General features: G+C 26.0%; 1 protein-coding gene across 1 annotated transcript in view; it reads left to right on the forward strand.

Annotated features, from left to right (window-relative positions):
* Positions 1-24,379, forward strand: part of LOC113549662 (neuropeptide SIFamide receptor-like) — a 47,556-nt gene that overhangs the window by 4,207 nt on the left and 18,970 nt on the right. Inside the window, exon 2 of the mRNA XM_026951062.1 lies at positions 9,514-9,809. Within this exon, the coding sequence (XP_026806863.1) occupies positions 9,514-9,809 (296 nt within the window). The remainder of the gene's footprint in view (positions 1-9,513; positions 9,810-24,379) is intronic.

The raw sequence follows: 24,379 nt of genomic DNA on the forward strand, positions 1-24,379 counted from the left end.
TTAACGTTATTTTATTTAAAATCGTTTTTAATATAAATCAAACATTGAATGTTTACCGAAAATATTGTATGATATACAATGTGTTATAGGCGTTTATCGATTTAGAATTTAAATTCCATCGAGTTCATATTATTGTGAACAGCTATAAAAAAGATTCAGCACAGGTGTAATGTTGAAGTTGTAAACTTGTAAATTAATATCGACAGTTTTGTGGGAAATTTCACTCAAAGTATCTTCCGCAGGTTTGCATGAATAAATTCTTTTGAACGGGTTTGTGACTAACGGTGACGATGAAAATCCGTACCAAACGCAAGTTGAACTGTATATATTATAACCTATATACTATTTTCAAAAGGATTTCCATGCCTGTATCTGACAGAAAAGACATTTTTTGTTTGTTGCGGGTCACTTTTAAATATAAATTTAGCTACCTCTTAGTCATTACTGTAATATCGGCTAGTTCTATTTTCTTTTTTGATACTCAACCAATGTTTTTGTTGTCTTTTGACTGGAAATCATAGCGTGAAATTAATATACGAATGCGTCTAAAGTTCTTCGTTCCAGAACATGCATTTGCAAAACATTATTTAATTTTTTTAAATTACAACAGTCTAGTTAAATGTGAGACTTAGCACCTAAAACCAAATCTAGTTATTTAAAGTTGTATTTAAATTATTAACCAATATAATTAATTTATATTTTATAATTTGAAACTTATCTCAATAAATAATAGTCATTATGAAAATCAAAACATCCATAATAATATCATTGATTTCATAACAAAGTTTTCGTAGTACATGTAACTAGTTATTCCTTATATTATATAGTTATATACATACTCTTATGAAAACTACTTAGAAAAAATTATCTTTTTGAAAGTGCTAACTAAATACAATATTCAATCGATAAATAAGGCTACTAAAACTTTTGAATCTCATCAGCTCTTCTACTCGACTACTCAAGTAAATTATAACGATAAAAACAAATAAACAAGCAAAATTAGAACTAAAGAAAACATTTTTCGAGATCAGCTCAAAATATTTTAAAATGCTAAAGTTCTCCGTTGAGATTAAAATGCAAAAGAAAATAAATATAATTTTAAAAATTGAAAAAAAAAATGTAAGTTAAAAACTGATTGGTGAGAGTGAGGCACTGAGCAACTTAACTTACATTATACTTACCTGCTGTATCTTGAAGTAATGACTTATTGTAGCAAATGTTTCGTTAACCGACTTATATTTTAATACTATAACCACCTAATTTATGGCTTTGATCAGTATTGATTGAATTCTATGGTATTAGATCGAAATATTTTGTAAGTACAGTTTTACATTCTTTATAATCACGCTAAAGATTTTTACGATAATGTTTAAACTAATCTCGATAATTATTTCTGCTACCGCTAAATGAAAAACGTGAGCTGCCAGGATTTTTAGATCTATTGAATTTCTTTAAAAGATGCAAAGAAGATATAATTCCTTTGTCTCGTATTGTTTTTTCATCCACAAAATGCTCATGGAAATTCTTTGGTTATTATTTTTATGTCGTGCATTATATTCACGGCCATGTATATTTTGTGTAGTGACAAAAGCTCGCAAAAAAAAAAAACCCTATTAAAACATTTTATAAATGGTTTACGCGTGTGTGTGTTTTTACTGACATTTTTTTCGCGTACGTCAATACATTATATATATATATATATATTGACGTACGTAAACGACACGGTGTATTGTGCCTTTGGGAAAATTACTTCGGGATTGGATTTATTTCAATTGTCCCGTCGATGATGATAGATATTATATTACATACCTACGATAAATTTAATATTATCGTTCACACCTAAAACGTGTACAAGCATAACGTAATATTTTCTTATCCGACAAGGCCAACTCAGTTGTACGAATTATTAGGACACGTCATAATATTCATACCATGTTAGGTGGTTTCATAAATGTATCTACCATCTGACTGTTCAGCACCACCCATACTACAATAATAATATTTCTATGTACTCAAAAATAATTAATACCTTGTTATTGCCTTATCACATGCACGTATGTCACGTGTTTAACAAAAACGTATTTTATTTTTTTCTAAACTCTTGACGAAATATTTTTTTGAACTTGACTTCTTAACTCAATACTGCACTTTATTATACAATTAAAAACAAACTTTCGTAATAATAGATAAAAGTCAGAATAATTATAATTCGATAATTTCATCATATTTACATAAGATCAAACTATACATTCACATAATGAGTTATCGTTTTATATATACAGCAAAATGGCCACAAATATTGATCGCATTTTGATCTAATATATGCGGTAAGTTCACCCAAACTCTTTGGTAATGGATTTTTTTTTATATGTACATAGGATATAACTTTGAAATGTTAATAATAAATAGAACTATTAAAATAACTTTCCAGGTTTTTTTTATGGATAAAATAATCTTTTAATGTTACTATATACGTACTCGACGAATTTATATTACATAACCTTGGTAAATAACTGAGTAATAATAATAATTAAGAAAAAAAAAATTAAATCCTTACGGTGATATTTTTTATACTACTATAGTCTGCCATAGACTGAATTTGTCGATTTTGGTGTTATTAATCGTAATCAAATAGTCTTAGAGATTATATATACCTAACAAAATATATAATATGAAATAACGGAGAAAAAGTAATAGTTTTTTATTGTTATTGTTTTTTTAAATAATATTATATTTTCCTACATCGTTTTAAATAAGTACTTACATTTAAGTAGAAAATTATTTGATTATCCTGTTGATTAATTTTAATAGATAAAAATTATATTATAAATTATTATACATCATCGTATAATATAAATTAAAACAATACAACTCTTAGTAAGATATTGTCTATAAATTATTTAAAATAACTTTTATTTAAATATTATTAATTATTGTATAGGTTTGATCAACAGTTAACAATAATATTTATATTATGATTATGAATTATGATGCATGCATGCCACATCGATCTTTGTATTTATCTAAACAGCTACAGTGGTGTTTAAATATAATATTAAACATAATATATGCATTTTTAAGTCGTGTGAAGTAGGTAAAAAAAAATCGTTATTAATCCAATAAACTTCTATTAAATAAATAATAATAATAATAATAACAATAATAGATGTTACATTTGACATATTATATAATTTTCATGTTGAATTATTTTTTTTTAATTTGTGGTTTTAACTACAGAATCGTGAGTTTTATTTTGTGAAATTATTTTTTTTCCACCCGAGTGGTTTACAGCTACTGAGTACAACAATGTTCTGATATTCTATGACAATAAGAACACTTAAGTGTGTAGATAATGCACTAGACTACAACTAGAGTGCATACATTACAATAGCGTATACGGTGACCTTAGACATACCAACAATTGCTCTTTAAAATATTTTTCGTAAATGTACCGGCTTAAAAAAACAATTTGATCACCCCGTATTAGGTATATAGAGAAAACATTAAGAACTTAATATTCTATTATTTCATAAAATTAATTATTATTTGAAAAACGTATTTGTTTTAAAAAAAAATCAATATTGTTTTGTATACAACATGTCATTTAAGTTATTCTGTAAAAAGTAAATATTGTACATGGTAATTCAGTGATTAACTATAAATTAAAGTAAATGCATTATGGAATTTTAGGTATATATTATGTTACGTTTTTATTTTTATTTTTATAATTTGTTATTTAAATGTTTCTTTTTATATTATTTTATGGAAATCCCTCCATTGTATTGATAAAATAAATATTTTAGATTTGAACCAATTGAATATTTTATACAATCGTATTATTAGTACCATAATCGAATGTATAAAAGAACTTAAAGAACTATCTCATTATTTTTTCTTGAAACAATGTTATTATTTGAATTAAAAATGTAGTCTAAATATATTTACTCTCATTTCTTGAAATATAATATAAAATGCTTTGTTAATTCATTAAGATGCATATAATGAATATTGCAATGAACTTAAAATAACACTATTATTAAATACTTAAATAATTAAATTAAATAATTTAGGTTAAATAATTTTTTTATTTAATTTTGTTTGTATCAATTTAATATATTATTATACATGATATAATTTATCGTTTATTTCAATTAAATTCTAGAATATTTCTTATAAATCATTAAATTATTCTAACATTAACGTTTCATTAATAGTAATTTTAATTTAATTACATAATATTTTAACATATTATAAATCTTCCGTTTTTTTTCTTATTTAAATTAAAATATGCATAATCGTTTTTAAGGAGACGTACATGAGATACCCGCAAGGTATCACTAAATCTATCTGTAGAAAGTAGAAATGTGTCAATTTTAATAACCCACACATACAATATGTGACAGATCATAAAACAATATTTTGTTGTTTTAATGTACTGTAAATATTGATAACAGAATTAGTTTTCAATATATTTTATTAATAGTACATGTTTTTTTAAAGAATATCATAGCATGAATCCAATGACTAATTAGTACTTTATAATATCCATAAAAATGATAAAAAAAAAAAAGTTTTGATTTATTTATTTATTATATTTACTTCGTGTTTATAAGAAATCACGATAACTATTTAATATCGTTACCCTTATGATTTTTATAAATTATATATTAAATATAAATCCTAAATGTGTTTAAAAAAAACAAATTTAATGATTGCATAATATTTAATTTAAAGATGGATATATGAGATAATGTATACAAAGTGATTTGCCAAGTATACTTCATATTTTTTTATTCAATAATGGAATTACTCAAAAATATAATTTTTAGAATTTCAAGTATACTTAAGAAATGCCATGCATTGCCACACTTACATGATACTCGTATGTTGTTTTCGTCTAATAAACGAACAACATAGCAGGTATGCTTGCAGTATAACTTATGTCATGTTGTTATGTTAGAGCAAATAGACTCATTATCAAACTTAAATATAAAACATTATCTGTTATCTATTGTCAATTTTTACGAAATTTTAATTTTTAAACAAGCTATGAGCATTTTAATATTTTGGTGTTATAGTCAATTTGCTTATGATCTTTAAGTACACTTAATTAAAAACCCTAAAAATATATTTTTTAATTTCTGAATTATTGAAAAGAAAAGTATATAAACGTGTTCGGTGAATCAATCAGTATACATTATCTATATTACAAGTTATTTTAACACAGATATTCTTACATATAATTATGTATATTATTTTAACCGAAATTTTAAATTATTAAGAAACAGACGAATAGGTTTTTATACAAAAATCGATAGTGAATGTTATAATACTAGTTACTACATATAGCTATATTATTTATACTTTGAATATGTAACAACCATGCAATAATTATTACATATTCAAATCATATCCACAGATTTGATTTTTCTTAAAACACGCCATGCTACAATAATATCTGTAATGAGTGTAATCGGTATATGCGCTGCGTGTTTATAATGGCAGTTTGAAAGTATTGGTAGAACATTTTAAATTTCACTTCAAAGACAATGATGATTACACAAAGCAGTCTTGCGTAGTGCGATTAATTTAATTTGTATCCAATTAATGTACACTTACTTCATACATATTATCTGCCATCAAAATGTATGTATGTGTTCGTTTTTTACCGATGCTCGTGTTCTTATATTTTGTCGAGTAAATAGTTTTCTGTAGATAAATAATATTGATGTGATAGAAAAATAAAATGAATATATTCAATTGAGATATTATTTTAAATTGATAAAAATAAATGCGATTACTCCGAGTTGTGATACACTACCTATATTCATTTTTATACTGATTATGTTTGTTTTTGTAAGATTTGTGTTACACTATTGGCTTGATATTTTTCAGTCAAATAATATTTAATATTTTAAAATACAATTTTTTGATACAGTTTATTTCAGATAATATTATATTTTGATTTTGGATAAGATATTATATTTCACTAACTGCTTGATTTCAATCGTATCAAATTCATATTTAGTTGTTCAAGGTATTGGATATTATCATTTTTCAATTATCAAAAATAACTATTCGTATATAAATTCTTAATTATATTTTAGTTATTTATCATAACTTTGGTTTCAGTTGGTTGTTCTGTAATCTTCACATCAGAACAACGGATATACAGACTTTCAAAAATTTACTTGGAATAATAGATTTTTTCCATGATTTTCAGTGGTGTCCACTATAGGCTACGCACCGCACCCTAGGGATAAATAATAAGGGTTTCTATTTTCAATTATTAGGTTACCGTATTCAATTGTACACGTTCGAAATCCCTTTTAGGAAATGAAATTATTTATTATACCTATTTCGTATTCATGTACTGTCGTCCTTATGTTGACCGCTGAAATTGCTCAATATTCTAATGATTGTGATTAAAGTATACACCTATATATTTTGCATCTGAATTATTGGTATTTAAATGATATTAATTATAATATATAATACGAGACACAATAATACATTAAACTATATATACATTGTACATACGAGTACAATATAGTTAACCATTTTGTTATTAATAATACGTAAAATCGAATATCTATTGCCCAACGATTGTATTGTATTGATTTTGAATTATTTCGTTAAGCAGTTTTAATTTTCATAGAATATCATAATTATTATTTATTATGTATATTATTAGAATTAACGAACAAATTGAATTTTTAATTTACTATTGTATATAGATGCATAAACGTAAATTTTTTAGTTGTTTTAATTTAATAAATGTATGTCAGTAAAAAGATTTTAAGGAAACATAAAAATAGTAATATTGCTTCAGAGATTATAAACAATACACGAATATTATTGTTACCAAAATAATTTATTTTGAATTTTATAAAGCTTAAGACAATGAAAAATTTAAAAAACATAAAAAAAATTACCTCTTAATTGAGACGAATTATTACGTTCTTTTCGGGGCTAATTGCCATTTAACGACCACTAGCTTAAAATATCCTGAAAACCTTTCCGGGTCACGAACCCTTCAAAACAATTGAAGCATTAGTGATTATTTTTTTCTTATATGGTAAATAACTAGACGCATATAATACATTTAACGATTGGCAACTTTAAATGTCCTAATTCCGTTGTATTTTCCAAAGTTTTTACGTTTATTGGATAATTACTATGATTTTTAGATTTTAAAGTATGCGACAAAATATAGTATAATAATTTTAAAAAAAATCAACTTATACTTATTATATACATTAAGTGTAATTTTGATTTAACATATTTACACTAACTGTTATTTTAACTAAAATCAATTTCTAAATAAAATTATACATATGTTTGATTTCGTTCATGTTTTTTCATTTATGAAAAATAACGTTTTTTATTTATGCATAAGACAAAATAAAATACATAAATACAGTTCAGTTTTTTACAGTTTTATGGGATTATAAAATATAGACAAGACCAAAATAATATAATATATATATATATATATTTATATAGATTAACTTATAGAAACAAAATGATAGTAAAAATTAAAAATGTAATATTTTAGGAATAATAGAATATTTAATGAATTGCATATTTAATTACAGTTTATTGATGAGTTGTTTATTTTTTTATATGCTTTAATATTTTTTATGTATATTAATGAAATCTTCAAAAACAAATAAATAAACAATTTTATGTAGCAATTTATGATTCATAAATCTATGTATTATAGTATATAGCTATATATGTAGTTATACGTTTTTTGAAAGACGTAAATTTTAAAAAGTATGGCTGGTTTTGAACTATGTATTACATATACAATGCATATATTTTTAAATTGCATGTTAATATCATGTCGATATTTATGATTAAAAATGTAATTTACCATTTTAGATTTTAACCGAAAATTAATGTTTTTATTGTATATTAAAGAAACGGTAGCTATGCAATATTTTTTTATAAAATCATATTATTTTTGCCTATTTATTTAAAATTTTAAAAGAATATAATATTATATAGGAGTACCTTTCAATGTACCTATTCGATGCATAAATATATACAATTTCAAGTATTCTTTGAGCTTACAAACCCAGACTTTACTTATAATATTATATCTTATCTAAACATGAATTTGTATAAAAATATGATGTAGGTCAGGGTTATTATATTTTCAGAGACTACTATTTACGGGTGGACTATTGTTCATGATCTCACCTAACTCAAATGTATTGTATTTTTATATTGACACCGTAGTTTTCAATCATTTTCTTTTCAAAATGTTCGTTTTATTTATTTTTTTTTTTAGTCCCGGACATCTTAAATAATCAGTCTATTATGATATGTACTCTCATATTGTTTCGTATTTATAAAGTATTGACGTATTTTTTTTTTTTTTTTTTTTATTGACTCAACTAATGAAAAAAAAAATACTTTTAAGTTTTAAGTTGGCTTAGTTAAAATATCGAGTTAAAGTAAATAAGAAAATAAATATAACAGCTGCGCCGGTTTTTTCTTTAGTTTTTATATTGTTTGCTTTGCCATCTATCTGTACATACTTTTCCCAAGCTATATACATGTATACTTTATATTAAAAACGTATAAATAACTGTGGAACGTCTTCTTTAGAAGACACCTGATTTATTTGATGAGCACATATATATATTTTTTAATTGTGAACGACAACATAATTCACACTAGATAAGATTTTGTTCAATCGAAGTTATCCAATAATACTTTTTAATAAAGTCCAGTAAGATTCGATTAGACTCAATAAGAGAGCAGGTTTACATTAAATTTTTAGTTATACATTTAATGTAGTAACTACTTTTAGACACTAATACTTGATTGTAATAAATATTCTAGGGTTTGAAATTTAAAATACTTTATGTGGAATTTTTCACAAAAACATGGACATTGAATTTTTTTTAACATAAACATTGTTTATGATATCAATATATATTGCGTGTCATAGTTAATATCAAAAGTATTAACCACGGATTTATAAAATCTGTAATATTAACTCATTGATGGTCATGACTTCTATGGCATTAAAATAATTTTTGTCAATTATTATTATTATTATTCTGTTTTATTACAATACCACAATATTTGAACACGTTTTATTATCACTTCGGTAATAATGGTCATAATGTTCCAAGTGCGCTCATAATAAATTTATACTAAATTATACTATAAAGTACATTATTAAAGTTATTGAATAGTATTTATCAATAAAAATTACGTTCAAAATGTGTAAATAATAGTTGAAAAAATAAATGCTACAGCTTCCACGATACCCTATGACTTAAAATTCATGAGTATATAATAATAATTATTATTTTGTTGTCTAACAACCTTATTCAGGAATAAAAATAAATTATGAAATATATTTAATAATTACTATTAAAAAATAATAATAATAATCATCGTCGGGTCACTCGACTGGAAAACTGTACGATATTATTATTATTATTATTATTGTTGTACGCACTTGTAATGTCCGTAATTTAATAATATCAGCAGGGACGCTAACCAGAGCGGCAGCGGGCTGTGGGAGTATGGTGCGCTGGACAATTGGCCATGGCAAAAGTACCGGATGAGGTACTCGCCCGAGGTGACGGTGCTGTTTTGCATCGCGTACACGGCCGTGTTTGTCGTGGGCTTCGTGGGCAACATGTCTGTGGTGCTGGTGGTGTACAAGAACGTGAGGATGCAGTCATCGCCCACCAACATATTCATCGTCAACCTAGCCGTTGCCGATCTGCTGGTCATCGTCGTCTGCGTGCCGTTCACCCTCATCGGCAGCATCACCACCGGTAAGGGTGATGACTATCTCATACCTTTTGGCTTTTACTAATTACTGCACCTGTTATATTATTTAATCATTTATTCAAATTTACGGACAGTGATGGTCACATTCCAATAGAAACGAATCCATGTGCTAACAAGTTTTGTCATACAATAGGTGCATATTAATAATTAACATATAAAAAAAGTTAAGTACAGCTAAAAATAATCCAAAACAAATTCATTGCATGTGATCGTTTAAAGATTAGCTTAGTTTAGTTAAAGCTATCATTTTTACTGGAGAAAATTGGGTAAAATGTTTTGGATCTTGAAACAAATAAGAAAAATAATTTCAGGATAATTTATAGCCTAAAATATTAAATTAAGTGTTAAATCATGAAATAAAAAATAAGCGCCTTTCTCCATTTGGACATTACGATGGTATTAAGAATATTTTAGCACAACCCGTGAATGGGCCTGAGAGTATAAAAATAGTTACCAACATGATTAAATTTGAAAAAAATGATATTATATATAAGATATTGTAATAAATAATAAAAATCATAAATTTAACTAAATACAGCTAAAAATAATTTTAAATATATTAAATTTTTGTAAAATTTGATATTCGTAAATAAATATAAATTTACAATACCTAATCTTAAGTTTGATGATGTGTGTATAAATGTATTCTTCATGGAAAATGTGAATGTGAAACATTTAATAACATAAATTTGTATACACACTACTTACAAAACGTTCAATTATCGATCACAATAGATTACTGTAATTTTTATTTTTATTTCAATAATGGTTCTAAAAAAAAACTAATTAAATTCTATTTTAGTTTTCACATACACTTTCATTTTTAAATTGAACCCCTAAGCGTATACAGATTTCATGTTCAAATAGCTATTTAGTTTTCTATACTTGGGCTTCGAAATCAGTTAACTCTCAAAGTATCCATAACGTTTATAGCCCCTTTAACATTATCAATGGTTTTCTTGTCCAAATGTACGTCATAAAATCTTCATTTCGTTTAAAAATGGTTAGTGTGTAAATATTGCTTACCCACGATTTCCCAGTAATAATTTCATTTGGATTATTTGTATCTAGTATTTCAAAGCACATGTACAAACTAACATTTATATTTACTTCCCTTAACCCAAATGAACCACTCGATTCTTATTGCAACATTACGAACATACTTTGAAGAATAATAATAAAGTAACATTACCAAATTCAATTTTTAGAGGTCATATTCAAAGAAATGGTTTTTTTTTTATTGTAATGTTACGTTTTTCAAAGTTGTATTATATTTATATTGTCGCTAATAATATATAAAATCAATAAATTGTTTTTTGTTATTTCATTATTTGCAATTATTAACATAATTTATACAATTATTACCAATAATGTATATACCAATGTAGTTTTTATCGTAAAAAAACGTAAATAGGGTAACCACTTACTCTCAGTTTTTGAGCATCATATTATCCCTTTGTACAAAATAACTTCGAATAAAACACTTTTTGTCTCGTTCATAGAGCATTTAGACTCATTTTAATCTATGTTAAAATAAATTATGTTAAACATGAGGCGAAGAAAAATTCTTTACAATATTTATTACAGTTTTATAATAGTTATATTGAAACTATATAGTTGAAATTTATAAATAATAATTTTTGGATAACGAAAATGTCGACGATCAATATTGTCACAACCTGGATATTGATATGAGACAACGCGTGTTATATCGTTAAAAATTCCCATTATACGAGATGTGGCTACTTAAAATATGATTTTTGTAGAGTTAATGCATCCTTAATAATTTCACAATTTAATTAAAATATCATCCTTCTTTAAGATCTCTGCACTTATCCACAAATTTCTTTCAGCATACGTGTCTTATATTTTTTTAAAAGCAGAAGATTCAAGTTTTCAAACGTCAATAATGCGTCAAGTAGATCCACTGTTTTTGTTTTTAATTCTTCCACGGACTATAGTTGCTTTCAAATACCATCTTTTATGGTAACTTTGAAAATTTGACGCACATCAAAAAAATTCTTTATGCATATTCACGCGGATTTCTCGTACTAGCCGCTAGGACGTATTTTTACGATAATTGTTTAAAATTGACTGCAGATGTATATTATGTAGTGTATACATAATTTTGTAAAGTACCAGTACATAAAAAAGTAATATAACAGTTAGTTGATCGCCAAAATCCTTAAATGCCTTATGAAAATATTAAAAAATAATTTTCTCTAAATTTTTAAGTATATATATTGTCGAAAATAAAAATATTATACATATATGGCTTAAGCATAATGAAATATGGTTACAATGTGCATAAAAAAATTCTAGGTATACGTATTATACACGGGTAATGTATTTAAGGAGGAACACGCTGGAGGGATGATCGCTCTGTGCAGGACCTTTATGCAAGCATATATTTATAACAAATATTGTTATCTTAGTTGAAAACTTTTTTTTATTACCGAATCTCATTATTATGCACCAACGATCCATATAACGACGAACAAAAAAGCACTGTGTCCTAAGTGCGTGACCATGTTATTTTTATAACAAACATTGTTTGTTCTTCTTTGTTAAATTTCTTTTTTCTTTTATCTAATTGCATAAAATTTTATCACTTTACAACTATCTATATTGTAATTTTAAATATTCAATACGAATTAATTAGAATAACAATAAACTTTAATTTGGGTGCCAACATTTGGTAGGTAGGTCTATGAAAACGTATTTTCAAAAGCTGACAAACTTTATCAAACATAATATATTAATATTATTATTACAATAAATTATTAACTATATTATATTACCGTGTTAATTAAGTACCTTGCTATATAAAATCAAAATTCACATTTTACAATGCAGTGCAAATTTGGGAGCACATAAGTACTATAAATTTGGGTGCAAAAGGAACAAGGGCTGTCCGTGACCTGCAGTTAGAAATGCGTTGAGGTTTGTCCTTAGGAACGATCTAATGTCCGCTTTTTCCGGTTATTCAGTATTGTCTGAACTGTTCAACGCCTTTGAATCACACAATATCGTATTGTATACCACCCCACATATTTATTATATTATATCGGCACATCGTTTGACATTTTCTGTTTTTACTTAAAATATAGAATCTTATAGCCATGTTGAAATGTATTTATAGATCTTAATCCAAGATGTGCGTGTGGTATTGAGTGAGAAGAGCCGTTATTTTGTAATGAATTATTAAATAATGAATAACTAATCGTATGAAAATCGATTTTTATTGGATGACTATACTATACTATTTTAATATGTAGTTACTGGTTTGTTATTGCCCCGTCGAAATACCATTAAAACATATAGTTCACATAATATATTTATTAATTATTAAAAGTTACAAAAGACAATGATGATCATAAATTAATGAAATATATTATTTAATTTATGATTATGGTAAAGTAAATACATTGATATGGTACAGCGAAGGAGTTCAAAATATTGGAATACCCTAATAATTGAGTCTTCACCTATGTACATTTTAGGTATCAATATGATAATAACTTACAATGTTCTGACATTTCCAATATATTAGAACTCGTTGTACAATTTCAATTGCATATTTAATTAAACATCGCCCTACAATCTTGGTATAAAAATTGTGAAATGAAAATCGATATGTTTTATAAAAATCATTTTTCAATGAAATAACAATATTATAAATTTAAAAACCGTCACTCAAATTTTTCTAATGGTATTTTATTTTAATATATTCGTCAAAATGGAATATATTGAATCATATTACAACCAAACTATATTTGGACAGATCCAATAACATTTTGACATCCAGCCTATCCGAATCAGTGACATGTCCATTGTTAAATCAACGAAGTTCACTTACTCGGTATTATTGGCATTTTATTTTATATGCCGATGCTAATTATTGTACCAAAAATATATTTCGACGTCTTCTGTTGAATTAAAAACACTTGATCTTTTAGGTATGATAAATTTCTATAATGTACCTATTAATTTATAACAATTTATTTCAAGTATTATAAAAAATATAAAATAACGATTCACTAAGTATACACGTGCCTTTTCTTTTTTAAATAATGCGGTTACACAAAATCTGATTTTTGTAATTATGTATATTATACTTACTATTCAACGAAAATCTTGAATATATAGAAACTTTTGTTTTTCAAATAACACCTTCCTTTTCTACTGTAAATTCTTTATCAGATAAAGTTTCTTAACATGTTAATAAAATAGGTAATTCGAATGAGGAGTATTTATTTTGAGTTAATTAACTATATGTATCTAATAAAAACATCTATGTTAATGGTGTTATTGGAATAAATAGCTATAGTAAATTAAAAATGTTAATATAAATCGATGAATACTTATACTTGTAAAAATTATACAACTATAATGTACACTATTAATATATCACATAATTTATATTTAAAAAAATATATATTTAAGCACTTTTATCCTTAGTATAAACATGTTAATATACGTTAGTACATTTAAATTTTCAAAATAATTATCAACTAAATAATTTACACTTAAAAAAGCGGGTTGAAAGTTTTTTTTACAAATAAGTAAGTCTATTTAAAAATTGCATAAATCAAAATTTAATTAATTTTGTTTTAAATGAAAAAAATGAGGGAACACACTCGATGAATCCCCCTGTTTTATAATATAAAACACTCATACTCGTACATCAATTCGTTGAAATATATGCGAGCTCAGTGCGTACACAACAATAACGAATTTATCACGGAGTTATAATTCCAGTATATTATGTTATTACGATGAAGTTCAAACGCATTTTTTTATTTATTTTTTATTTTACTACCGTCAACACGCACGCGTTAAGCTTACATAAAATGCGTGTACATTGGATATAGTTCTGATCTGTATACATGGTGAGTTTTTATGCGTGCATTACATTAATATATTGTAACGTTGAGAATGACAAACGATCGCGGTTCCATCTCGAACGACCTACAACAATAAGTCTATATTATGGGGACGAAAAAATGACAAGTTTTGGTGAATGGACATTGGACTTGGTACAATTACTATTCATCTTAGTATGTGCCATCTAACAGGAAGATAAACTCAGTGCCGTGGTCAATTTATCTTTTATGTGTGAGTTTCAGAAAAATTTACCGGTCACCGTGTTGCTAGAAAATATGCAAGACTATGTGACATTATTGCAGAATACGATTAACGTGACGTTTAAATAGGTCAGCGTAATAGAGTTTTAAGATTGGTTTTCGAATTCGATGATCAATTTTTAATAAACATTATATTTTACGGAGACTTCGACACCATGTTTAATTAATACTGCGCCGTGAATCTGGTTGGATAGCTGAACGGATGTATAGTAATGTTTTATGTTATATTAAAATTAATGTTTGAGATGGTAAATTTTAATGCGAAATGTTAGCATAATGGATAAAAATGGTAGAAAATGCGAATAAATTAAAAAGATTATACTGTAATTTTGATTCTACATGGGTAGCTCAGATCCTTATAGTAATAATAATCATGATAAAAACAATACGAATACTATTTTGGAACACAAACTAGGTTTTTATATTAATTTAAATAAATGAAAATCATATTATGAAAGTTTTTATATGAAGTTATAAATCCGTTTTCGATGTTATAATTTTTATCTAAATATTTATCTTAATTTTTTCAATCCTTGAAAATATTTTATAAAGGTTTTATGACTTTAACACGAAATTTCTTACATGAATATTTATTATACTTAGATAACATATTTTTTAACTATATAATGAGTAATAATACATAATTAATTTACCCAAATGGTATCTGGATGATATTGTTTAAAACGATACATTAGTTGCTAAGAAGTTAAAAAAAAAAAAAATAATTTTAGAATAATTACATTATTCAGTTTGATATTTTAGATTCTGGTTGTAGCTTAAAGTCACATTTTTTTTGAGACATTATAGTTCAGAATTATCTAATTAAGTCCTAGGTAGTAGTACTTAATCAGCAGGTATTTTATTTTTGTCGTAGTAAATTTTGTTAACTCATTACACAACGTATAATATATTACTAGCATATATAATAGGTGAAAGAACCTAAGACGAAAATGTGCACAAATGATATTGCCTCGAAGATGAATCATTGGGAAATATCGCCGAATCAGCATCAAACAGTAATAAATCGGCGCGTGTTGTTTCAAGAGCACTTGGAGAAGTTATCTGAGGTTTTTGGTGGGAACGTACCTACTGATTTCGAGTTAAACTGCAATCCAACTCATTTGCTCGCAGACGTCGATCACTATAGCGTAGACCTAAAAGCCATGAAAAAACTCATGAAGCTCTGTTCATTATTAAGAAAGAACGTGATCGATCTGAAAACTGTTTACAAGAAAAGGTGTCGTATGAGCGGTGGATATTATACTGAATCGGAACGTGCCGAAGTGGAACCAGAATTGCGGTCATTAGAAGAAGACGTTCAGAGAATGATGGACATATTAAAAGACGTCAGCGGGAACAGTCATGAAATAAAACACGTGTTGAAAATGTACACTGGAAATGAAGATCGGTATGTGAGACTTTTGTCGTTAAACAAGAGTGCCAAACTTCGATACCAAGCAAAAAAAACGGGAAATGGTACGAACGATGATAAATTTAATTTCGTGCTGTGCGACGAAATTTGCAAATGGGTGCGTAATAGTTGTCCGTTTACTTGTATCACTGCACAAGAAAAAAATATAAAACGTAAGTGGTTTTAAGAATATAAGGAATTCGGTCGAGTACGGAAATAATGGTTTTAAGCATTCTCCGTTATGTACCTATGCTATGTTTATGTTGTGTTTTCGTCGGTTTCCAAGCTATCTAGTCAATTTTTTCGCTTGATTTATTATTATTCAATTCACACATATGAATATGCTATCACTAGGTAACATATTTAAATACTAATGAGAATACCTTTAATGTGTATTATAAAAATGAATCGTACCTCGAAGTCAAAGGTTAAAAAGCTGATTATAGTAAATTTTAATTTTCCGTTTTGTAATTAGCTTAAGCTGTTTGATATCACAAAAAGATCAATAGTATATTACAATAATAATATAAATAGTCGCTTATATTTTAATCCGTTACCAAGTGAACAATCAAAATAATATTTAAATACCTACACAATTAGCTCAATCACTTGTGGCCGTAGTGGCGTGGTCGATATGTGTTGACTAAATAAGCTCTCCGAAAGCTAAACCCTCTGAAGCTAACTGCAGTAAGAAGGGGCAAGTGCCGCTGGAGAGTTAAATTAGAAACACATACCTCTTTTTCACATACATATATTTTCAGTACGTTTCTTAAAAATATAATGAATATTTAATCTATTTTTTGTCAACTTAATCGGTTTTGATCAACGAGAAATTATACATTCGTGGTTCGATACCCGGATGACAACAAAAAGTTTTTTACATTTTTTACATTTATTGTTAATTAATATTATTTTTAAATAATAATTATACCACCATATTATTGATGTATCAAAGTCTTCTGCTGGGAAGCCTCTCTATTTAGTGAAACATATATTTCTATTTTCTTTCTTTCATCACATTTACTTATTGTTTTAGTAATTTTAACAGACTGTGTAATAAGAAATATTATTATTTTTTTTTTATTAAATATTTAAAACTAAAAATAATTTATTATTGGCGTAAATACTATACTTAATATTACTACGATGAGGACATCGATTTTAGAAGTATCCAATAATTCTCCTGCAAAATGAATAAAATGCCGAGCATTTTATATTTATATGAATTAACTATTGATAATTTGAAAAAAATGCCCAACAATCTAAATCACTGTTACTAAAATAATACCACTTATATTTTATATATTTTGGTTTTGTTTGACTTTTTTAAATATTTGAAACATTTTTATAATTATATACTAATACATTATAATATAATAAATTTATGTTTTTAACCTTTATTTCTAATATAGGTGCTTATCTAATTAACAATACATAATTACCTGATTAATTCAAATTAAATTTTGGAAAAAAACTCATAATTCATTGTTTTATGTATGACTTTTTTTCAGGTATCTTTTTTAAAATTATATTAAAATTAAAAGAAAAATAGTTACTATAATGAGTTCAAAATTATTAATAACAATATATTTACAATTGATACTTACTCAATATTATTTATATCTCAACTCCATTTTTGTCATTTTCGGCGTTCTTAACATTTTTATTTTTTATATTTATTTATTAATTTTAAGTGCATATCATATTAAATTATTTAAATAGTTACTTATATGAAAATATAAAATAAAATAAATATTGAATTAGTTTATTTAGTACCTAGTACTTACACTAAGATGTAGATAATTTCAAATTTACTTCATTTTACACAATGATTGAAAATGTTAACAACCGAATCACGTATGAAAATACGTACCTATAGCAGAACCCTCGGACGACGTGACGATCGATCGCGGAAACGTGGATCGCGGGGGCAAGGAGAAACTCAGAAAGCTCTGTTCGTTTCTGAGAACAAATGTAATCGACTTAAAAAACTATTACGAGATAGCAAAACATCGTCTAAGTGGTTCGTATTACACCGAATCGGAGAGCGTCGATCTGGACACAGGGCTACGGTCATTGAAAGATGATGTGGAAACAATGTTAAACACATTGAACGATATCAGTGGATACCGAAACGAAATCAAGTACGTATTGGATGCGTACACTGAATACGAAGTTCGATATAGAGCACTCAGATTACTAAATAAGGAGGCAATACTTCGACACGAAGCTGGCCAAATTAAAAATGACAAGAATAAGAATAATACACTTGTGTTTTGATCAGGACAAAAGGATTTGTATAAATAGGTGTGTGTAGTTATGCGTTCACTGCTGCACAAGAGAACAATTTAAATTGTACATGGTTTTAAGAATTGCTGGGACTTTGGTAAAAAATTAACGATTATTTAAATAATAAATAATAGTAGTCGTAAAAGTTGATTATTTATTAGTATTTAATTTTCCAAAATTAAGTTGATATATATTGAATAATAATTAAAATAATCAATAATATTGATTAAAAAAAAAAAAAAAAAAGAATAAATAAATGAATATAAATATATTGTATCATAAACAGTAAGCTATAACATAACAAATCATTTACAACAACTATAATAACAATGTACGTTTTATAATAAGAAATATTAGAATTTGATCGATTTTATTTAAATTGTTCCAATAATTTAAAATATCAATATTTTAAGACCATGGACATTTAAATATTAATTGGAGAATACATTTTATTAATTTTTTTGCATATCAACATTTTATCATCCTTTGTATGTTTAACTAGTTATTACATGTCAGATGTATTTTTTTTTTTTTAATATCCTTACAATTCTAATTATATAATATTTTATAGTAAAAACAATACTTAGATAACGTTAAGATATTTTATAATATTTAACGTATTTTGTAAAAATGTTAATTTTTCTAATAACATTAAAATTTAATTTATTTTTAAAATACAAGCCCTGAAATCAAAATTGAAATCCGAAGGAATAGTTTTTGAGTTATTTAACGTTGTGAACTTTTAATAAAGATAAAGATCTTATAATTGGATTATGTTGATATTATGAAAATTATGATAATTTTAAAAGTTAAGTAATTACCTAATATTAATCTATTGAAATTAATAGTTTGTAAAAATGTTTCAAGTGCAATAAGTACTTAATTTAATATTCCATGAATTTGGTATTTTTATAAACCACTTTTCAAGAAATATTATTTTACATTTATTATTATTTTATTATTTTGTTATGACAATAAAACATTATATTATGGTAGGTACTTTTACTTATATATTATAAGTTTGCTTATATGGTTATTTACCTTAACCATTGAGTATTATTAGGTGTATGGTACACGTTTATATAATAATAATGCGAATCAATATACCTAAATATTTATATAAGCTATATTATAATTACGTGTAAATTTACTCTAAAAACGAATTGATATCTTAAAAATATATATTTCAACAATCGTTATAAGTGTACTTTTGTGATGGTTGTGTAATTCGATAAAAAATCGGGTAGACGTTGAAAAAATTAAATGATTATGCCGTGACCTAAAAGCCTAAAAATACAATACATAATATAATAGCTGCATGTTTTCCTTTATTTGTGACCATAACTTGCGAACAAAAGGCATCAGTGTCCTAATGCAACGCGTTATCTACCTATAGATTACTTTACACAATAATGGCGTAAGATATTACACAGTGCTCACATAGTTCTGTCGTCGCGGAAAATGTTTAATACATTATTACTGTTTATTCTGTTATAATACATATTATATACCTACACATAGCATAGTTTTATCACTGTTTATTGTTTTTGCGATGAAATTTCAGTGGGAAGGGGAGGAGCCTTTTCGCGTTCGTTGAGAGTTTTCAATTATTTTTGTCCGGCGAAAATTACAAATCATAAAAAAAGTTCATTTTTCTTTTGAGTAACGAAATGCGGGCGTGCTGGTCAAAGTTTCTTTTCGGTGAATTGTATTATCCACCAAACAAAACAAAAAATAAAATAACAAAATACGAAATGAACCGAAAAGAAATTTTCAACTAATTGTGATGGGATACACGCACACGGGTACTAATAATTTTATTGTTATGTCTGTGGAAAATAACGAGTTCTAAGGAAAAGATGGACTTTTGTGAGTATGTATAATATATATATATATATATATATATAGTAATTTTGTGTACCTATATATTTATATGTATAGTATGTTGATTATTTTAATATAATATATTACGTACCTAAACGAAAACGGTCTACTGTCTAATATATCGTTTGTCAAAGTAATGTACGTACACTTAATGGTTATAATATTGTCTTATAATAAAATTAGAAGTATTTTTTTTTTATGAGACGGATGTAGGAAATACAGTAAACATGCACATATTGAAGTAAAGAGAGTGTAATATTATATTATATCACGATAATGCTGTCCAACAGATTAGTCCAAAGAAGTAACTTTGTTGTAACAATTTTGTATTGAAAATCCTTCCGTAATGGATATTCCAACGGTTGCATTTTATTTTTTAAATAATTATAATAATAAATTAATTGAACACATTATATTATTATATACCTATGGGTTTTTTATTAAAATTATTCGAAAGTTAAATTGAATTTTATAATATTATCTACATCAACTGTTAAAGGTAAGTTTCGTACATGAAATCTGAAAATGCATAGCTAATACACAATATAGTATGGTCATATATTATTATGATGAATAATTAATTTTGATAATTAACATCTAACCTTTTTGATAAAATAGTGCTTAAAACTAAATGTGGAATCTACCTAGCTCCTAGTAATTCAGCTATCTGGAATTTAAAAATCAAAAATAAAACAAAAACCTGTACAATAAGTTTACGGTACACAGCGAATCTCTCCGTACAATAACGTGCGCATAATGATAATGTTAATAATAATAATAACAATAATATGATATAAAATAATATTATGCTATAATATACGAGTTCCTGGCGGCGTTGATCATATTTTATTCAACGACTCGGACAGCTAGCGCGCGCTCTTGTGCATTGTCTACCGTTGTGATTACCGCGGGCGCTGTGTACACACCGGAAGGGTTCCACTTGACCGGAACACTACGACCGTGCAGATATTATAAAACTTTTATGCACCCGTCACGATTTCAAGGCGATCACGGTGGTATGATTCAGGTTGGGATGATAGCTATTTGCTCGTTCGTAATATTTCTCTCCTACCGCTCCGCGATAATAATAATATGATACGTATTGACCGATTTTTATTAGGTTTAGGTAAATGTAATGGATATTATTCTGTTTTTTATTATTGATCATAAATAAATTGAAAACTTAATCATTACTATAATATAATAGTTTATTTAGAAATGTACAGTGTTTTCGTATTAAATTATATAATTCAGATTTTTTTAAGAAATTAAATTAGGTTTTTAAGATTATCTTCATGGTTGAGTCCCAAAGCCTGACAGATTTGTTCGAGTTAAACGTACAACACTTTGAACTGTCTATTGTTTGATTTGTATACCGTGGGCATTGTGTACGGTGAAAATAAATGGGTAATATTATGTTTAAAAAGATTAAAATAAATATGATTACATTTATTTAATGTGTATTATTTTGCTTTATTACATTACTCGAAACTTAAAATCAAAATTGCGATAATAATTGGCATTAGTTTGATGACAAAAATAACTCATACAATATTTATACCACAAAATACAATTTCAGTACTGTTTTTTTCATTCGTATTAGGGTATATTTTAGGAATAAATACAATATCTATAATTATCTAAAATGTTTAAAGAAAATATCAAATTGCAAAAGAATATAAATGATAACATCTTTAGCATTTTAACAGCTGAAAAAATATCTGTTGAAATAGTTATATGTATTGAATGTTTTCTCATGATAAACTTTTCCTAATTACTTATTTTGATTCAACATATTATAATAACTACATATAATACTCGTATAATTTATATAATAATAAAAACTTCATTTTTGTTTGAAATCTACAACCAAAATATATAATTTGTTACTTCCTGCAACCGCCTATTTAAATTTTTATTTATAATTTTGTAAAATGTACTATTTTAAATAGTACAAACTGTCTGCGCTCTTCATATTTTTATGTCACCGTTACAAAATGTCCTACGACCGAATACTTGAAATTTAATAAATAAGTAGCTTATTATCAAAAGGATACCACATATATCACAAATTTAATATTCTTTTTTAGTTATCGAATAACTAACTGTGTGTTAAGTGAATGCGACTTATTTTAAATCGATAAATTACAATTTCTTATTTCATCTTAGTTTGGGATTTCGTCACAGGTTTATATTTTTTTTTATCGTGTTGAGTTTAGTACATATTATTGTGACTATTCCAGTGGTTATACATAATATATGTATTTATTTTGTTATATTTACTTCTGCATATGAAAAGATGTTTAGAAAATAATGTGATTTTGATAAGGTTGCTTCATAGTGCTTATTTATCTGCTTTTCCATTTCCTGATATGTCCGAGAATCAATATGAAATAAATCCGTTACATATTTATTCTATAACGATAGCAGTTCAGTGATTGCTTCGGATAGTATTTTTATTGTTACCTTGGTGGTTCTTTTAATATTCACATTTAATAGAAAAACCCAATATCTTAAATTCCTACAACTTACTATCTCTGTGCACATAAATTAAAAATCATAGTTTGAAATAAATTAGAAATTTATAAAATATCTTAAAATTTCCATGAAAAAATATTCTTTCCTCGATGCAAGCTTAAGAATAATATTAAAAAGTTACTAAAAGTCAAGCTATGATAAAATTAAAGTAAATAGTATTCTATTTTTAAAATTGCGTGTTTTGACCATTTAAAAATTACACAAAACTTATAGTATTCCATTTTAAATTTATCAGCCAGTGTGTACATAATATAAAAGCCAATCGTCACGTTTTGATTTTCTAATATTTTCTTCGAGATGTACGTACAATAACAGTAGTGATGAATAATAATATTTATAAATCTTTGACAATAATAATTCGTAAGCGTTTGATTGTTTCTTTCCGACCAGTCACTGCGATACGCGAGACATGGTCCAGCCTTTTACTATAACACGTCATACATAATAAGATAATGAGGTCCGTCGTAATAATGTTCGATATACATCTTATAATACAATATATATAATATACGTCTGCGGTAATATATAATAGTATGTTTTATGGCAGCCAGTTTGGCCGGTTTTCCAAACCGCGTATTACGACACCGTCGTCTCACTGTAAAATACAACTACATTCGCTCAGTCCGGACAAAATGATAATAATAGTAATAATAATAGCGACAGACATTATTATCAATGTGTAGTATCGATAAAATCAGATTATAAAACGAGAAAACAAAATACGCAGAATGGGATATACGCGCATAACATTCCGTCACGATTTTAGTACACGACTCGAAAAGAAAATACCTACATATTTTTTAGTCGATTGGATTTTTAAAAAATACCGTCGTTTGATTAATATTGCTGAATTTTTATTTATTAGTCTTTGGCTCCAACCTATATATGTAAAACAAACATATCACGCCGCATCTACGTATATTTTATACTTGACCATAATATTATATACCTTTTAACAAAATATGAGTATTTTCTTAAGAATGTTTCACTGTTGTTTATATTAATGAGTAGTAAATAACCTATGACTTGATTACGATATTGTGATGAAATTTAATAATTTAAAACGTTAATATTTCTATTATTATTCACGTTGTAATTTTATATAAGTACAAAAAAACCCCTTTTGCACTCAATAAGTCATATTTACGTAATATGATTTCAGTATTCACACTCAAATAAAATTACGTAACGAAATCAAATACAATTTATTTATTCAAACTAGTATTAGGCCTTCAGTTAGACAAGTATAAACTATACGACCGTCACATGACTAAAATATCAAAGT

This window comes from Rhopalosiphum maidis, chromosome 1 (genome assembly GCF_003676215.2).
Source record: "Rhopalosiphum maidis isolate BTI-1 chromosome 1, ASM367621v3, whole genome shotgun sequence".
NCBI lineage: Eukaryota > Metazoa > Arthropoda > Insecta > Hemiptera > Aphididae > Rhopalosiphum > Rhopalosiphum maidis.